This window comes from Carettochelys insculpta, chromosome 3 (assembly GCF_033958435.1).
Source record: "Carettochelys insculpta isolate YL-2023 chromosome 3, ASM3395843v1, whole genome shotgun sequence".
NCBI lineage: Eukaryota > Metazoa > Chordata > Testudines > Carettochelyidae > Carettochelys > Carettochelys insculpta.
The window spans coordinates 25,396,889-25,416,227 of record NC_134139.1 but is presented as its reverse complement, the minus strand read 5'-3'; the positions used below and the strand labels follow the sequence as shown (position 1 = coordinate 25,416,227).

The window sequence follows — 19,339 nt, the reverse complement described above, 5'->3', positions numbered from 1 at the left end:
CAACAGGATTATTTCCAAAGAATTCCTTGCTCATTTGTCTTAATAGTCTTTTTCTCACAGCATGGCTTTGCAAGCTCAGTTTATCTTGCTATCCCAATTCTTTCTTTTTTCTCTCATTTACCTGAGTACTTCAAATAAGTCAACAAATATACCCTCTGTTTTGCAAGAATGAGGGGGGAACAGGGGAGTGCTGGGAAGTGAATAGGTTTCAAAATCAAGGAATGATTTTGGAGTGGGAGTTACCCAGCAGCAGGTATAATATACTTCCTTCATCGACTCACGGCTTTTCAGAGTATATCGTCCTGAAGAAGAAAGCCTTTAGGTAGGTTGTCCTATGCCAGCTGAGCAATTTGTGCTCCTTTTTCTCTGAAGCATGTTTTGGAGATGAATACAGCCACCCTTTGGGTAGCAATGTATCGTGTCTCTTCCTTTTTGGCTATTCTTGCATGTCCTGGGGAGACTGCTAGTGAGAGTAAACAACAAGCTTTTTATGATGGAGGCTTCCTGACAAGCTGAATGTACGTTGAATTCCAATACAGTGTCATGCTTGTCAAGAGCGTAGCAGAGAAATTATATTTTATAGTGGCTCAAATAGCCAAAAGACCTAAGATTAGGTTTCTACTTAAAGGAGCACATTGTTCCATGCACTGCTACACAAGAGCCTTTGCTCTGTGTGACTTAAATACTTGTGAACTGCAGTTACACCTGTGCATTGCTGAAATATAGTCTGAGTTCCACCAATTTTCTGGGGTCAGTGCCAGGGAGATGCAAGGTTTCCATTCATTTGTATTTTCCTCTAGCAATAAGGTGAGGCTGTGCTAGATTTTCCTCTGTTTCATATTTATTGAAGGGCTGCCCTGGATGACCTGGCATTAGGAATTCAGTAGGTTTACTCACAATAGAGAATAGGTTCACATGTTTATTGATTTCATCTTTCTCTGCTGTAGGTTTGTGGCTAGAAGGAAAGGGAAGTGTTCTATGGTTTTGAGCTCCTCCTGTCAGCCGCTGCTTGTTGCAGACTTGTGACTTGTGCCCAGTTAGGTCAGCAGTACCAACAAACCTGAGCTACTGTAGCTGGGGTTAATTGGCCAGCAGAAGAGAGGAGTGTTGGTTTTCAGTGAACAAAAAATGTGAAAAAAGCGTAGTGAGCCAAATTTGGCCCTGATTAATAACCTGCAAAACCCCACTAACTCAATATGTCACCATGTGCAGGACTTCTATTTTCTGGCTTTGGGAGGCTATAGATATGTGCGCAGAGTCCTATATTTTCCTTGCTCTTAATATCAATACTTATTTTACACAGTTTGAAATTGGCTAGAATTTTCACTGGCCGTGGGGGTCAGCAAAGAAACTGAAAATATTGACTCATAAGAAAACAAAGGGGGCTGAGAGAATTGCGCCAATTACCCTTTCCTCCCTCCTCTTTCAATGCTTAGTTCCTTTCTGAAAGGATAGCTTTGGGCTTTTCCGGTGAGAATCTGTCAATTTAGCTAGCTAGCTATGTTACTTTATATAGCAGAAAAATAAATCCAAACTCCCTTTCCAATTTATACCATTTTATCACTATATATTGTGGTAAATACATTTCTGTGTCAGTGTAGTCTGCCTAATTATTAGGTTTAAATGCCATCAGTTACAATTGTTTTTATCATTTTCTCATAAAAAGAAAAATCCCACCATCCTTTGAAAAGGTAAACAGTACAGGATGAGCTGCTTGAGAACCTGAAATGGTTTTAAATGCTGACCTAAACACTAATTGACATATGTTCAACATACAGTTTATTGTATCTATCTAGGAGCAGTCTTGTTTCCGTAGCTATGCCTTTATTTCTAGGATTTTCACACGAGGCACAGCCCCACATTCTCAGAGTGCTGTGAAATCCCAGGAAGTCTCAAGATCAGGCTCATTGACTGTAATAATGACATTGGGACTGATCCTCTGTTTCCTTCATCTTATACGGTCATTTACACTTTGCCCTGGTGTAAATATCTATACAGGTGTAACATAATGGAGAGACGGGGTTACACAGGCCAAGATGTTTTGATGAAATCATGCAGAACACACAAACTCAAAATATTTATTTTGCAGTAATATCAGGGATTGTACTGTGCCTTGCTTACAAAATGTCACACCCGTCCCACTTTGTTTGCTCCTGATCTAATAAATAAAATTGTTATTTTAAAAGTACTACAGGACTGATTCTTATTCCATATAATGTGTTTGCACAGCATCTAGCATGAGGCACTGATTTTCACTGGAGGCTCTTAGCTCTTGTAATTTTTATTGTTACTATAGAGATAAGTTCCCATTTGTATGGAAAAAATTAGGTGATTTTGTGTCTCATACAATGTTTCCAAGAAACAATGTTGGCAGCAGACATTTTTTCTTTATTTTGGCAACTTCTAGATACTTTGCTTTGATTTTTTATTGTTTTCTTTTTAAATGAACTTCCATGAGAAGGATGAATGATAGTGCTGAAAATGATGCATGATAATCCGAGAGTAATTCTGGAAGATAAAGTAAATCCCCAGTTCTCATGCTAACTTTGGTCCAGGTTGTGAGCCTCTTTCTTACTTTGAGTGCACAGGAAGTAATCCTGTTGGCATCTAAGGAATTATGTAGCAGAGAGCTCACAATCGGGTCCTTGGTGACTTTAGTGGCAAATGTTCCCTTAATAAAACAAAATGTTATTACAATGAGCTATCGAGAAGTATCTAGCATATCATGAGATTTCACTTGGCAAACATGCAAACACATGCTCGCACCACTATCTGTGCCTCAATGATGCAGTAGAAATCTGTGCCCCTTTTGGGACAGTTTGAACAATCATGTTACTTTATTGACAGAGAAAAGCATGGTCTGAGCACTGAACCAGAAGTCCCAGATCTGGCAGTGATAACCTTCTGTGTGATGTCGACAAATTATCCTTACTCAGCTTACTCATTTGAAAACAAGAATAATACTCATGAAAGCTACTAACCTACTAGGACATGGCTCAAGGATAAATCAGTTACTTAAGGGGCCCAGCTTTACATGCCTCATTCAGACAAAAATGCCAAGTGAAGTCAGAGGGAGTTTTGCCTGAGTTAGGTGAGCAAGACTGGATGCAGTGTTTGTTAAGCTCTTTGAAGATGAAAAGTGCTATGTAAGTGCTAAGTATTATTGATTTAGATGTGCTTCTTGGTTAGTGGGAGGAAGAATTATCCTACATGTGGCTAGGTAACATCGAATTCTCCTGCATAAAGCTTGAGTAAACAGCTTGCATGCAGGTTAAGTGTGTAGGCATGGTGGCAGTGAAAGCCTTTCCTTTAGCAGAATGTCAGGGTTTGGGCAGCCTCTCCACATCCACTATTACTGGCATTATTTCTATTCCTGTTACTACTGTTACTGTTACTGTTGCTATTATAGTAAACTCTTCAATATTTGGCGGCCTCGGGACTGGGAGGTTGCTGGATATTCCAATATGCTCTGGGCAGGGCACTGCCTGGGGATCTACTGTGGGCACCTTGTGCATGGCCACACTTCAGACCACTCTGGGTGGGGCACTGCACCACATGCCACTGTGTACAATGCACCGTGCTGTGTGGGGAGCTGCTCTGGGCAGCGGGCACTGGGTGGGAGAGAGGAGAAGCTGCTGGTCACTCACACGTGCCAGTTCACTGAGAAATTCAGTTATTTGAATGCTGGTTCAAACAGAGTTTACTGTAGTCAAGATTTTGTTTAGTGTAATTTATTTGGAAAATGTACATGAGTCCTTATCCCTTGAACAGAGGTGGTCACAAACAACACACAAGGTAACTCCCTCCTCTCCCATCTTTGCAAGAGGCACCTTGCTTTGACCTCTGTCTCTCTTGGGCCTGGCCTGTACTGGAAAGTTACTGTATAATAACTTTGGTTAGCAGTGTGACAGTTTTACTGGTACAAGCCCTGCTGTGAACACAGTTATACTGCCCTACAGGTACCTTTTATTAGTATAGCTCATTCCCCTTTCTGTACAGGAGAAGCTATGCCAGTAGCGGGCCCCTTTATGCCAATAACATTCCATCTACAGCAGAGGTGGGCAATAATATTGGATGGGGACGCGGACTACTCCAAGAATTTGGAAAATGGTCAAGGGCTACACTCTTCCATGATAGTAATGGAGGAAGTGCAAGATCTGGCATGGAGGTTGGGTGCAGAAGGGAGCTAGGGGTAACAGATTGGGGTGTAGAAGGGGGCGTCAGGGGGTGCAGGGATTCCGGCCAATGGGAGCAGTGTAGGGCGGTGCCTGGGAACAGTGGGGGGCATGAAGCCAGGTAAGCGATCCCCTTCTGCCCCATGCACAGACCCTGGACCCCCATTGTTCTCATGCTCCCCCTTCTGCTGAGTCCTTTTTACCCTGCTCCTGCACCCTCCCTCTCTCCCAGACTCCCCATCCTGCTCCTGCAGCCTCCACACCCCACCCCCACACCTCCATCCTGCTCCTGCACCCTCCCTCCTACCCAGGTCCCACATGTCTATGCTGCTCCTTGGCAGCCCCATCCCCCACACTAAATCTCTCAGTTTTGCCTCACCCCCAGTCATAGGGCAGCCCACAAAATCTGCTAGCCCTAGGCCCCCAGAAGAATTAATCTTGCCTGTGGAAGCCCTCAACTTTGGTCCTTCTTCCCCCACTCTGTGGGCTGGAGCACATTAAGTGAGGAGTCTCACTTGAGGGCTACATCCATAAGGTTAGGTGAGTTGGGGTTGTTTTGATTCTCACTTTTGTATGGCTCCCAGCTGATTTTTCTTCTATGAACCAATATTAAAACATAGGGCTGAGTGTCTGGCCTGGATTTTCTATTTGAATTCAATACATTCCATTCCATTCAATCCATTGAATGTGTTTTCCCAATGGAGTCAAGCCTTTCTTGAAGAGATTTGCCAGGCTAAAGACTACATAATTAGTCTAAGTCTGAAATAACTGTGTGAACATTTCATATAGAAGCACGTGCTTTTTTTTGTTATAGACAGAATGGTTTTTATCACCCAAACCTCATATTTCTATGTACCGATAGGGCAGAACTGCTGAGATACGGACATATTGGGGAATAGGCGTTGTCCATAACTCTGAAATGATCCATAACTCTGAACACGTTTTGATAGACCTCAGCAGTGGTGGACTGGGGGCTGCAGCTGCAGGGATGGTGGTGGTCCATGCAGGAGCACAGGTGTTGGGGCTTCTGCTCATAGGGGCAGTGGGGGGCTCGGGGTTAGTGCCCCCTGGGAGCACCAGAACTCAGGCCTTTAGGTCTGGGAGGAATGCTGGGGCTTGAGGTTTCAGCCCTGCTGCTTTGCTTCTCGTTTCACCCTTACGCAGGGCACAGTGGCTCAGAGCTGCTCCTGTCTGCTGGGCCACTCCCAGGTTAGGCCAGGGAGGTGGCACCAGGCTGGGTGGTGATATTCTGTGTTCCTGAGGGGTGATTGACCCCTCCACTCCACCCTTTCCCCCTGTCCTCCTCCCCTGCCTCTTTCTGATCCCACTCTGCCCCTTCCTGCCACATTCCACGCCTCTCTGCTCCTCTCCATCCCCTCCTGTATGCCACTGAACACTGATCACAACAGGCAGGAGACACTGCCTGTCAGGGAGAGGTGGGAAGGAGACAGGGAGGGATGGGGAGGGGCTGATTGGTGGGACCCTCCCAGCACATGGGAGCAGGAGAAGCTGATCTGCAGGGCTGCCCATGGTTGCTCAGCACCCACTGTTTTTTTTCCAGGAGTGCTGCAGCCTTGGAACATGCACAGATTTGGTGCCTATGGCACCAGGGATCAGACCTTCAGCACCTCCACTCCTGTGGCTCCATGCCTCTGCTCTGTGGGGGGTGCCAGGCCCTCCCACTTAGAGCAGAGTGAGGGGCGCTTGGTTGCAGGCAGAGATGTCAACTCTCTGTGTTTCTGGAGCATGCTTAACCCCCAACTTTGCCCTAAGCCCTGCCCCCAATCCACCCCTGCCCAAGCTTCCACCCTGTCCCACCTGTCCCTCCCTACACTCTGCTCCTGCCCTGCCTTTTCCCACCTCCATTCGGTCCTGCCCCCCATCTGTGCTCCACCCCTTCTAATCCCATTCTACCCTTCCCCTGCCTCTTCCTGTCCCATTCCCCTCTGCCCCTCCAAGTACCTCTTGGATGCCACTGAACAGCTGATCACAGCATGTGGTAGGGGAAGGCTGGGGGAAGGTGATGGTTGGCGCTTGCTGGCAGGTGGGAGGGCTGGGGAAGAGGGGAAAGAGATGATCTGCAGGACTGCTGGGGATGCTAAGCACCCACTGTGTATGTGTTCTCCAACCCCAGAGCAATGGCTCTAGCAAGTTCTTTCAAAATATTTTTCAAAAGGGGGCTCTTTTGAAATATCCAGCGGTGCGTGTACACACAAGTGGTGTTCTTTTGAAATTAATTTTGAGAGAACATGGTGCTCCTTTTGAAAGTGCATTTCCACTCCCATTTCAGGAAGAGTACCTTCTTTCAAACACTTCTTTCGAAAGAAAAGATGGGTAGATACGCTGCGGGCCCTTATTTTGGAAAAAGCAGTTCTCATGACACCTGATTGTTCAATCCCGAACCCATTCGTTCAAAAGAGCGGGGGCTGTGTGGACACATCCTTTTCAAAGAGCAGATCACTCTTTTGATCTGTTTTTTTTTCCTGTGGATGTGCTCTTTTGAAATAAGTTCTTTCAGAGGATATCTTTCAGAAGGGCTTCTTCGAAAGGTCATTTTAGTGTAGACATAACCTATGTGTTTAGATGCTGTATTTTGAAATAGCCAAGTGCTATTTCAAAATGCATTTTGTGTGTAGCTGTGTTATTTCAAAATAAGCTATTTCAGAATATTTTCTTTTTTTCCATCCGTTCAGCATGGAAAAGCTAAATGTTTTTACTCTGTTTTTGTTTTGCTGTGTTTTAAATGTTTGTTTCTCCTCAATTTATCCCTGAGTATTCAGAGGAAGAGCAAACCTTTGATTAACTGGTTATACCTTTGTATTTATTCCCATTGCAGGTTCTTAGGGCTTACAGAACAATTATTTTGCTCCTGCCTCTTTTTTAGGTGATCATGTGATCATGGTGCATCTGTATTCTGGCTTGTGGTTTGCACTAGTCACTGTGGATTTTTTGAATAGGTACCCTTAATTTTGGGCTGCTGAGTCTGTGGACCCCTCAGAAAGACTTGATTATGGTTAGCCCTTTGACATGTCTCAGAGTGAGCACTCTAACTGCCGAGACTCCAAAGTCCCTAGTCAAGTTGTTGTGTTTTAAAATGTCCACCTCACAAAATACAAAGGCCTTGGAAATACAAAGGCCTTGCTGATTGGCTGAGCTGTAGGCAGAGGGAGGAGCTATCAGGGAGGCCGAGCACTTAAACCCTGCTAGTAAGCGACCAGGGAGCTTTGTGACCGGGTGCTCGCGAACAGGGTGCGTGCTAACAGGAGGGAGTTTGGAGAGGGGAGTTTAGAGGGGGAGCTTGGAGGGAGCCAGTGACTTCTGTTGCCCTTAAACTAAATCCTTTTTAACAACTTCTATCTGAAACATTTAATTAACCCTCATATATAACTAGAGTAGGAAATGGAGGCAGAAGCCCAGCAGCAGAGTGGGGGCTATCCTGTTTATTGTGTCGAGTGCAGTATGTATGACTACCTACCCTGTGGGCGGGTGGCGTATGTGTGCGCTCGATGCAAGGAGCTCCTGGCCCTCAGAGACCGAGTGCGTGCTTTGGAGGCCAGGGTGGCTGAACTGGAGGAGCTAAGGAAGGCAGAGGTGTTTGTGGATGAGACTTTCCGGGACATAGTAGGGCTGTCCCACCTCCAATCTGACAGTCCTGAGGCTGTTACGGAGGATGAAAGGCTCAGGGAAGGAGAGCAGTCAAGGGGAGCAGAGGGAAACCATCCCATAGTTGGGACCCTCCTTCCAGAGGGTGATGTTGTATCCTCTCGTGCCGAGGATACTTCTCCAGGGGAGGGAGCGCCAGCTGTTAGGAAGAAGCAGGTTTTAGTAGTGGGGGATTCGATCATTAGAAATATAGATAGTTGGGTTTGTGATGACCGGGAGAACCGTATGGTGACTTGCCTGCCTGGTGCGAAGGTTGCGGATCTCTCGAGGCATCTAGACAGACTTATGGGCAGTGCTGGGGAGGAGCCGGTCGTCGTGGTACATGTTGGTACCAATGACATAGGGAAGGGTAGAAGAGATGTTCTGGAGGCCAAATTTAGGTTACTAGGAAAGAGACTGAAATCCAGAACATCTTTGGTGGCATTCTCTGAAATGCTTCCAGTTCCACGCGCAGGGCCAGATAGACAGGCAGAACTTCAGAGTCTCAATGCGTGGATGAGACGATGGTGTAGGGAAGAGGGGTTTAGATTTATTAGGAACTGGGGACACTTTTGGGGTAGGGGGAGCCTATACAGGAATGATGGGCTCCACCTAAATCAAGGTGGATCCAGACTGCTGGCATTAAACATTAAAAAGGTCATAGAGCAGTTTTTAAACTAAGAGGTGGGGGAAAGCCAATTGGTGCGGGGGAGCACCTGGATCGGACGGAGACTTCTCTTACACGAGGCTCCATGGACAGGGATTCCCTAGAAGTTAGTCAGATAGGGAATGTGGGAAATAATATATGGGCAAGATCAGATGTGAAACAATCGTGCATAAAAAAATCCACCGCGTCTGTGAAAGGCGGACATATAAATAGTGGTAGTTTTCTAACATGCTTTTACACTAATGCTAGGAGTCTGTCTAATAAGATGGGTGAACTGGAGTACCTCATATCAAAGGAGGAAGTTGACATAATAGGCATCTCAGAAACATGGTGGAATGAGGACAATCAGTGGGACACGATCATACCGGGATATAAATTATATCGGAAAGACAGAACAGGTCGTGCGGGTGGCGGAGTGGTACTATATGTGAAGGATAATATAGAATCAAATGAAGTAAAAATCCTAAAGGAATCAAAATGTTCCATAGAATCATTATGGATAACAATTCATTCCTCTAATATGAATATGGCATTAGGAATATATTACCGACCACCTAACCAGGACAGTGATAGTGATGCTGAAATGATGAGGGAGATTAGAGAGGCTATCAAAATAAAAAACACAGTAATAATAGGAGATTTCAATTATCCCCATATTGATTGGGTGCATGTCACCTCAGGACGGGATTCAGAGACTAAATTTCTTGATGCCTTAAATGACTGCTTCTTGGAGCAGCTAGTACAGGAACCCACAAGGGGAGAGTCGATTCTCGATCTAGTCTTGACTGGAACGCAGGATCTGGTCCAAGAGGTAACTGTTACTGGACCGCTTGGAAATAGTGACCACAATATAATAACTTTTAATATTCCTGTGTTGGGAAGAACACCGCAGCGGTCAAACACTCTGGCATTTAATTTCAAAAAGGGGAATTACACTAAAATGAGGAAGCTAGTTAAACAGAAACTAAAAGGTAGAGTAATTAAACTAAAATCCCTGGAAGCTGCATGGAAACTGTTTAAAGACACCATACTAGAGGCCCAACTTAAATGTATACCCCAAATAAAAAAACACAGTAAGAGACCTAACAAAGAACCACCATGGCTAAACAGCCATGTTAAAAAGGCAGTGAGAGAGAAAAGGGCAGCTTTTAAAAAGTGGAAGTCAAATCCTAGTGAGGAAAATAGAAAGGAACATAAACACTCCCAAATTAACTGTCATAATGTAGTAAGAAAAGCCAAAAAAGAGTTTGAGGAACAGCTAGCCAAAAATTCAAAAAACAATAGTAAAATGTTTTTTAAATACATTAGAAGCAGGAAGCCTGCTAAAAAAGCAGTGGGGCCCTTGGATGATAAAGATATAAAAGGAGCGATCAAGGAAGACAGTGCCATTGCGGAGCGATTAAATGATTTCTTTGCTTCAGTCTTCACGGCTGAAGATGTTACAGAGGTTCCTAAATCTGAGCCAGCCTTTTTAGGCAACAAATCTGAGGAACTCACTCAGATTGAAGTGACATTAGAGGAGGTTTTGGAATTAATTGATAAGCTGAATAGTAACAAGTCTCCAGGACCAGACGGCATTCACCCAAGGGTTCTGAAAGAACTCAAATGTGAAATTGCGGAGTTATTAACAGTGGTTTGTAACCTATCCTTTAAATCCACTTTGGTACCAAATGACTGGAAGACGGCCAATATAACACCAATATTTAAAAAAGGCTCTAGAGGAGATCCTGGCAATTATAGACCGATAAGTTTAAGATCAGTACCAGGCAAATTAGTAGAAACACTAGTAAAGAGTAAAATTGCAAGGCACATAGAAGAGCACGAATTGTTGGGCAAAAGTCAGCATGGTTTCTGCAGAGGGAAGTCGTGTCTGTCTAATCTATTAGAATTCTTTGAAGGGGTTAATAAACATGCGGACAAGGGGCACCCAGTGGACATAATATACCTAGATTTCCAGAAAGCCTTTGACACGGTCCCACACCAAAGGCTTTTATGTAAATTAGGTGGTCATGGGATAGGAGGAAAGGTCCTTTCATGGATCGGGAATTGGTTAAAAGACAGAAAACAAAGGGTTGGAATAAATGGTAAATTTTCACAATGGAGGCGGGTAACTAGTGGTGTTCCCCAGGGGTCAGTCCTGGGACCGATCCTGTTCAACTTGTTCATCAATGATCTAGAAAATGAGGTAAGCAGTGAGGTGGCAAAGTTTGCAGATGACACCAAGTTGTTCAGGACAGTCAAAAGCAAAAGGGATTGTGAAGAACTACAAAAAGATCTCAGCAAACTGAGTGATTGGGCAGCAAAATGGCAAATGAAATTTAATGTGGGTAAGTGTAAGGTAATGCATGTTGGAAAAAATAACCCAAATTACACGTACTACATGATGGGGTCAAATTTAGCTACGACAGATCAGGAAAAGGATCTTGGAGTTATAGTGGATAGTTCTCTGAAGACATCCACGCAGTGTGCAGCGGCAGTTAGTAAGGCAAATAGGATGTTATGAATTATTAAAAAAGGGATCGATAATAAGACAAAAGATATCATACTTCCCCTATATAAAACTATGGTACGCCCACATCTCGAGTACTGCGTGCAGATGTGGTCTCCTCACCTCAAAAAAGATATATTGGCATTAGAAAAGGTTCAGAAAAGGGCGACTAAGATGATTAGGGGCTTGGAAAGGGTCCCATATGGGGAGAGGCTAGAGAGACTGGGACTTTTCAGTTTGGAAAAAAGGCGATTGAGGGGCGATATGATAGAGGTATATAAAATCATGAATGGTGTGGAGAAAGTGAATATAGAAAAATTATTTACCTTTTCCCATAATACAAGAACTAGGGGACACCAAATGAAATTGATGGGTAGTAGGTTCAAAACTAATAAAAGGAAATTTTTCTTCACACAGCGCACAGTCAACCTGTGGAACTCCTTGCCCGAGGAGGCTGTGAAGGCCAGGACTCTATTAGGGTTTAAAAAAGAGCTTGATAAATTTTTGCAGGTCAGGTCCATAAATGGCTATTAGCCAGGGATAAAGTATGGTGCCCTAGCCTTCATAACAAGGGCAGGAGATGGATGGCAGGAGATAAATCACTTGTCTTCTGTTCTCCTTCTCTGGGGCACCTGGCATTGGCCACCGTCGGCAGATGGGATGCTGGGCTTGATGGACCTTTGGTCTGACCCAGTATGGCCATTCTTATGTTCTTATGGAAAAGATATCTTGCAATGTTTTCAGTACCGTTCCCTCCCTAAGGAATGCCCCTAACGTACAGTACTAAGGGGCACGTTGTCCCCTCAGCATGCATGGATATTCCACATTAATGATGACAGAAATTATGCCATTTCCTCTAGAGGAAAAGTAACAACACACTCTTCTTTATTCTCACTGGGCATCTACATAACATTTAAATAGGTCTTTTACTTTGCTTTTGTGCAGTGCTTAGTGCAGTGAAAGATGTTATCTTAATTGGAGCCTCTAGCCCAGAGGTCAGCAGCCTTTCTGAGGCAGAGTGCCGAAATTTCACCTTTTGACTTCTGTGCACAGTCCGAGTGCCAGTGATACTTTTTAAAGTCACTAATAGTCCTACTTAAAACAGCTTCATTAATAAATAAAGACACAGAGCTTTACCATTGAGGTGGGGGTTGGTCGCATGAGCTGGTCTTTTGTTAATCCACAGGCGGCATGGCTTTGAGCAAGCTCCCAGGTGCCTGGGGATCAGGCAGCTGAGCTCTCACCTTGCATGCTGATGAAAATTGGCTCACCCATCACACTGCCCAGCTTGCTGCACTGCAGACCTGCGGCGTTTCAGTGAGTTCCATGTGGACCCTGCTCTTGATCTCAAAGTTCCCCAGTACCTCAGGGCACACTAGGGAATTTCTAGTGTGCTGCAGCAATGTCCACGTGGCGATCAGGTGCATGTCTGCTGGTGTTCTGGGGAGTAATACATAGCAAGCTGGAGCATATCTGCTGTTGAGGCAGGCCCCCGCAAGTGAGTCTTCACATACTATTGCTTGATTCAGGGATAGTGCACCTGTGTGGGCACAACCGTGGGAGTTTGTGACCCATACTTCTCTGCGCCTTCAGAAAGGAGACAGTGAAGATCTTAACAGGTACCAGACTCAATATGCCGGAATAGCTTCAAGGCTTGTATAAGAATGGCTTTGCACATGCAGGCCCACAGATGGGAGGGGCAAAGGGAGCAAGTGATTTAAAAGGGTCCAGGGCTCTTGCCCACTGCTGTTAATGACACAGTATTGGCAGCAGCAGCTGGGAGTTTCAGGTCCTTTAAATCACTGCAAAAGCGCCAAGGGGCATGCTGTAAGCAATGCTGAGGGCTGGCTGGGTGGTGCTGAGGGCTGGCTGGATCAGGGCATGTTGTGCTTCTGTCAGTTGAGGGCTGGCTGCCCCGCATCCTCACTCCTTCCAGGAGCGTAGAGATGCACTCTTTCCCCCACACCTTGTCCAGGGGCCAGGCAAGTCTGTTGTTCCCCTGTCCACACGAGTGAAGATGGCTGCCAATGGTGACAGCAGATCCCATGTGGCTGACCTGTTTGGATTCTGATATTAGCATTGCGTTTCAATCAGAGTCTCGGTGTCAATTAGTACAGAGCCAAATTCACAAAAGGACATACGTTTTATGAGCCGAAGCCTCAGAATTCCTAACATGAAGGCACCAAGAAAACCACTGGGCTTTCCAAAGCTGGAGGCTGCATCTACACTAGCAAGTTGTTTTGAAAAATCTGACCCTTTTTCAAAAGAATGCATAGAGTGTCCACACACAGAATATGCTCTTTGGATCCGAAATCAAAAGAATGCAGCTCTTCTTTCAGAAGCCCTCTTCCACTCCCAGATCAGGAAAAGTGCCTCCTTTTGGAAGTTTCTTTTGAAAAAAAGCCTTTGTAGATGCTCTCTGGTCCCTTTTTTTTTTTTTGGAAGAGCCGTCCTCGTGGCACTGGATTTTTGGATCTTTGGCCTGTTCATTTGAGAGAGCGGAGGCGCTGTGGACACTCTCTGTTGAAAGAGTGGATGGATCGATCTTTCGGTGTGCTTTTTTGAGGGTGGACGCACTCTTTCAAAAGAAGATTTTTCAGAAGAGATCTTCCAGAAGAACTTCTCGTGAAAGATCACTGTAGCGTAGACATAGCCTGGGTCTGCTGCTCTGAGAGCTTGATGTCTCTCTCTGCTTGGAATTCTGAGCTGTGAACCCTCTCCTGGGGTTAGGAATCAGCAGCATTTCTTGCAAGAAGCCAAGGAGGAAACTCTTTTATCATACCGGTTAGATTGGTTATGTGGGTAGATGTCCAACTACTAGTTGAAGACCCCCAGTTCAAGTCTTCCTAGCACCGATTAGAAGGGTTTTGAACAGGGATCTATCACCTCTCAGGTGATGGCCCTAGCAACTGAGCTGTGGGACAGTCTGATTTGAGTTTCCCTCCCTCTCTCCTAGAGAAGCTGTTCCAGTTTGTCTGACTAATTGATGTCTCTGGACTGAACACAGGGTGAGAATGGATGATGGGTAAGGCATTTGTCCAGAAGATGGGAAAATGTCCCTCTGCTTCAGTAGCTTTTTGGAGAAATAATGAATTGGGCGCTTTTCGCCCCCAACCCCTGAGATGAAAGTTATGAGGGAGATGCTGGGTGACTAGGGAATGTTTACAGCAAAATTAGGTGGCAGCTAAATGGGGACTTTGAAAATCCCTGTGGCACCTAAATCTGGGACTTTGGGACCTAACATAGCACTTAAATGTCTAAGTCCCAGATTCAAGCATTACTGTGGTTCAAAACTTCATACACTCCTCCTGACATACCATGCAGATGCCTACGTTTTTGCATTAAATGTTGCCTACGTTTCTGCCTCTCAGATTGTACACTGCTGCCTCATTCTAGAGTGGGAGTGGGGCAGTAAGACAGAGGCAGTTCACCAGGGTTAACCCCTGGCGGCTGCTGCCACTATATTTACTTGTGCCTCTGTAAGTATGGGTGCTTGCAGCTCCTGTTGGCTGCAGATCACCGTTCCTGGCCAATGGCAGCTGCTGGAAGCAACATGGATGGGGATACAACTTCCCGCAGCTCCCATTTCCCAGGAATGGTGATCCATGCAGTGGCACAAGTAAATACATCCCGTGGTGGCCTGTTGGGGGTGGGTGACCTTGCACACAGTTCCTGCCCATGGACTGATATTTGCCCATTGCTGTTCTAGAGGCATCAGGACACTGAAATCCTTTTGTGAATCTAGCCTATTGGTGTCAAGTAGTAGTGTGCTATATGTATGGCACGTTTGTTTGGTTATTGATATGTTTTCAGTGATCTTTACTGTTCGTATTCCGTTAGGAATAGCATTTGTTGTTCATTCTGCCCACATCCTTCAAAGCAGACATGGGCTTATGCTACAATGTGGGACCAGTTTGGAATAACACAAAATTCAGTGGGTGTTGGGTTCTGCAGTCTTGGTTTGGGCCCATTCAACTGGCTGAAAGATGAATCTCTTCACAACTGTATGCCTGAATTTGTATCCCCATATTTCATCTTTACTGATGATCCTGCTTGCGTCTATTTGTCTTTCTAATAACCAGCCTTATCCAAACAAAAAGCAGTCAAGTAGCACTTCAAAGATTAGCAAAATAATTTATTAGGTGAGCTTTCGTGGGACAGACCCACTTCTTGATAGTATATAGACTAGCACGGCTCCCTCTCTGTTACCAGTCTTATCCAGTGATCCATTACTTTTTCCTTGGTCATCTACAAAGATATGCCTACTCATATGGTATTAACTGTTTTTGTTTCCTGTTGGTAAACTTAATTAAAAGCCAACTAAGAACATACTAAATGCTCTCCTAATATTACTTTTCTGTGTCATGAATTTCTGTAGTTGTGGTATGTATGTAATAGAATCGTGAATGGGAACAGAGATGAGACAGAAAAGGAGCAGATCTGTTCCCATGTATTACATGCTATGTAAAGTCTTGAACATGCTCACTAAGTTGTGATGACCCTGATCCAAAAAAGGCACTAGCGCAACACTTGCTTAAAATCTTTGCTGGATTGGGGCCTGTGTGCTGGAAGTTGACTTTGATGAGAGTTGTGCTGAAGAATCAATCATGTAAAGATTTCCAAATCTGTCCCTTGAGTTTTGGGACAGACATAGCGCCTGAACAGACTTCTAAGTCTCAGATGGTGAAAACTGAAGACATTGTATTGACTTCAGAATGTATTCTTCCTTTGTCTCTCTGCCTCTATTCCTGTCAATGTTGCATGGTGTGTGTCAGTATAAAATGCATACAGATACACAAATCCGCTTTTTGTTGGATGATACAGCTGACATCTTTTTATATTACTTCCTTTTAGGTTGTGTGGCGGAAGCTTGGAGATGCTGCAGGTTCATGTCCTGGAATTAGACAACATTTGTCGGGAAATCAGTATAAAGGACCTATGTAAAGGGACCTGAGCGTCACCTCTCTCAGAAGATTGCATTTAAATGGCCAGTGACAGATAGAGGGAACTTGTTCTAGGCACAGTAACTTCTCAGTCCACACCAGGATGTCTACATGTTGTATACATGACTTCTTGGAAACAGTGTCGAAATGGTTTGAAAAAAAATGGATAAAGTGACCTAAATTCAAGTCTGTACTCGCCGACTGAGAAATGGGTATACTTTGCTTTCTCTTAGCAATGCTATTGCTTTGAAAGTTGGCACAACTTCTTCATGAAGGTCCTTTTGAAAACAGTCATGTGCCCTAGTGTGTCGGCACTGTCATTTCATTATGCTTTATAGCTAAACACTGTCTCTTAGCCAAGGCATTGTCATTCAAAAGAACACATTCAGAATAAAAAGATCAGAGTGATTCTTATTTAAAACATAATTAGGTTCTGCAAGAGATACACAAACATTATTTTTAAGATTGCTATGGTGGACCTCCAGTGAATCTGAATGACTTTTCTATTAGGTTTAGCAGGAGTTTTTCACCTGAGTGGAGAGATGCCAATAAACTGTGCCTTCAGTCATCACAGTTACAAGAAAGTCAGTTACTTGGTAGCTCACACTTCACTCTACATGGCATTAGTTAATGGTGCTTAGGCAATTGCAGCTGATTTTTTTGTTTTAGAATACTTGCATTTTGAGGTGCTAAAAGAACATAAAATCTCCTAACCAGCCATTAGTGTAGCAAAAACTACAGTACATGTAGTAAAACACAATTTCTTTCTAAATGAAAGTGAAGATAGACTTTTTTCATCCTCTTCGGTGCACGCCTCCTGGAGAAATACGTAATGGGCACCACCCCATGAATAGAATACCAAGGTAACAATTTTTAAGACCTCAAACCAAAACCAACATAAAAGTTCTTTTTTGAAAGCATTTTCCAATTGCCAATGCTAATTTCTACCATTCAGTTTAAAGACATGCCGTTTAGCAAAAATTGGAGTCTAAAAAATTGCACTGCATTTATGGAAAGCTTTCCTTGTCTACTGGAGCGTTCTTTCAAAGAAACTTGTATTCTACTCAAAGCATGTCCTTCATTTATTCTTATGCTAAAAGCTCTTGTTCAGATTGCCTGAGTTTTGACCAGGAGGTGCCCTATAGATGTATTTAGTTTATTTTTTTCTGTGTGTGTAACATTAGATTGTGTGTATTGAAATGCTATGATAGGTATTTTGTGTATATATAAATGCAACAATACATGTATGAATGTGCAACAGGCTTGTTACTGAATGCTGTTGCTTAACTTTTTACCATAGCTGAGCATCAAAAAATAGGAATGCAACAATTCCCAGGTTTTGGGTTTGTTCTTGATTACTAAAATTTGATTCAAAGGTGATATTCTCTCTCGGGCTATATCTACACTAGCCCCTGCCTTTCGAAAGGGGGATGCTACTGAGACACTTAGGGATATGCTAATGAGGCACTGTCATGTATATGCAGTGCCTCATTAGCATAATGCTGGCCATGTCTCCTTATTCCTTTCAAAAACTGGGGGGGGTCCTTTCAAAAGGCCCCTGTCAACACAGGCGGTGTGTGATTCAGAAGTGGCACTTCTGAATCGCCACAGCTGGCATTATGCTAATGAGGCGCTGCATAATCCTGGCAGCACCTCATTAGCATATCCCAAAGTGTCTCATTAGCATCCCCCTTTTGAAAGGTAGGGGCTAATGTAGACATAGCCTCTTTTTTTTTTTTTGTGGGCTTGTTCTATGTTGTATTACTGGTTTGTTGGTAGTGGAATGTACTTGGGCTGCTGTACAACCTTTTTCATATGGTAGTGTGAAATCAGCTTCCTGCCTTCAGAAACCTGTAATGGATTAATTTTTGGCAGTAATTATATCTGTTCTGTCAATTCAGTTGGTATCGTTCAGTCTAATCGTATGGCCTGCAATCCAGCATTCCTTTCTCAGACAACTCCCATTAATTCCTTTTGCTTGAGTGAGGACAGCAGAACCTGGCTTTTAATTTTGAAAAATGGCTTTTTCAGAACAGTTCTTCTGTTAAAAATGCTTGCTGTATTTCCATATTTTTCTCTGAAGATGTTTTATCATTAAATTTAAATTGTTGTATTCCTATAATATGGCAGGGCAGAGTGGGGGCTAATTCAAGGGGCACTGGTTGTTTGACGTGACACTTGTGCAAATTTTGATACTGTATTAAAACTATATTTTTACAGTTCTGCATACAATTGGGTACCAAGTGTCTGTGATCATCTTAGCAATGGTAATAAATTATTTAATCCCACAGGTGTGCTCTTTCTTTTAGTGATTCATTTGACTAGATATGTGAACTGATGCCAAAAACAAATTCTGTTAATTGAGGATTCTATTCCAAATACTTCTTGTATAGTAGTTACATTAGTTCTCAAAAAATACATAATCTAGCTCTATTCCCACTGCAGTCATTGGAAGGACTGGTAGTTAACAACTGGAAAGTCCAGACCCTTAAATTTTGCTGTCTACTTCCTACTGCTTGGATTCTGCTGCTTAAAGACATGGCGGTGTTGGTGTATGTCAAGTAGCTAGCACAGACTATCTCATCATTCTGATGCAGCTGGGCACAGGAGGATCATATCAGTGTAGAGAGAAATACTTGTTATATAGAGCCAACATGGTAGCTTCTACTCCATCCACCTCTCTCTGCTGGTGACATATGGGGAGCAGCTATGAGAAAAAGGTATCAGTGAGGTAGCTGTGTTAGTCTGCATCTTCAAGAACGGCAAGAAGTCCTGCAGCACCTTATAGACTAACAAATATTTTGGAGCATAAGATTTTGTGGGTAAAGAACTGCCTCGTCTGATGCATCTGACAAAGCGGGTCTTTACTCATGAAAGCTTATACTCCAAAATATTGATTAGTCCATAAGGTGCCACAGGACTTCTTGTTGTTCTATGAGAAAAAGGGACCCACCAAGGATTTCTTATTGCATGGTGATCCCAGCTTGCCCTGATGATCCATAGGTGCAGCTTTGTTGTATGTAGGTTCAGATTGGTTTATAGCTTGCCCAGGATCAAGGGAGTCAAGGCTACCTCTGAGACTATTGAAGGAGTCTTTGGCCACAACTGAGGACTGAAATATTTCTGGATGAATGTGCTGTGAGTTGTTTAGTCCTTCTGAGTAGGAATTTTGTTAAACAGTCACTTCCTGTTGAGAAAACAAAATTCATCATCATCATCAACAGCCATGGGCTCAGCGCCCGTTGGTGTCTGATGCCTCTCTCGCTATTTCCTTCCATCTTTCCATGTCCAGTTAACAGGGGCTTAGTTTCTGTAGACTAGTTTCACACCAATCTACTATATCATCTACCCATTCTTTATGGGGTCTGCCTCTCCTATTCGAACTGTCCATTATGCTGAATACCAGAGTCTTGATTTTTTATTC

The 19,339-nt window shown here is 43.8% G+C and overlaps 1 protein-coding gene across 2 annotated transcripts in view; it reads left to right on the top strand.

The window, feature by feature from the left end:
• The window catches only part of CCDC85A (coiled-coil domain containing 85A), a 164,902-nt gene extending 148,243 nt beyond the window's left edge, over positions 1 to 16,659 (top strand). For both annotated transcript variants that reach the window (XM_074988496.1, XM_074988495.1), the window contains exon 4: positions 15,827 to 16,659. In XM_074988496.1, coding sequence (XP_074844597.1) covers positions 15,827 to 15,916 — 90 coding nt within the window. In that variant the 3' untranslated portion in view covers positions 15,917 to 16,659. The remainder of the gene's footprint in view (positions 1 to 15,826) is intronic.
• Positions 16,660 to 19,339: the final 2,680 nt, after the last annotated feature.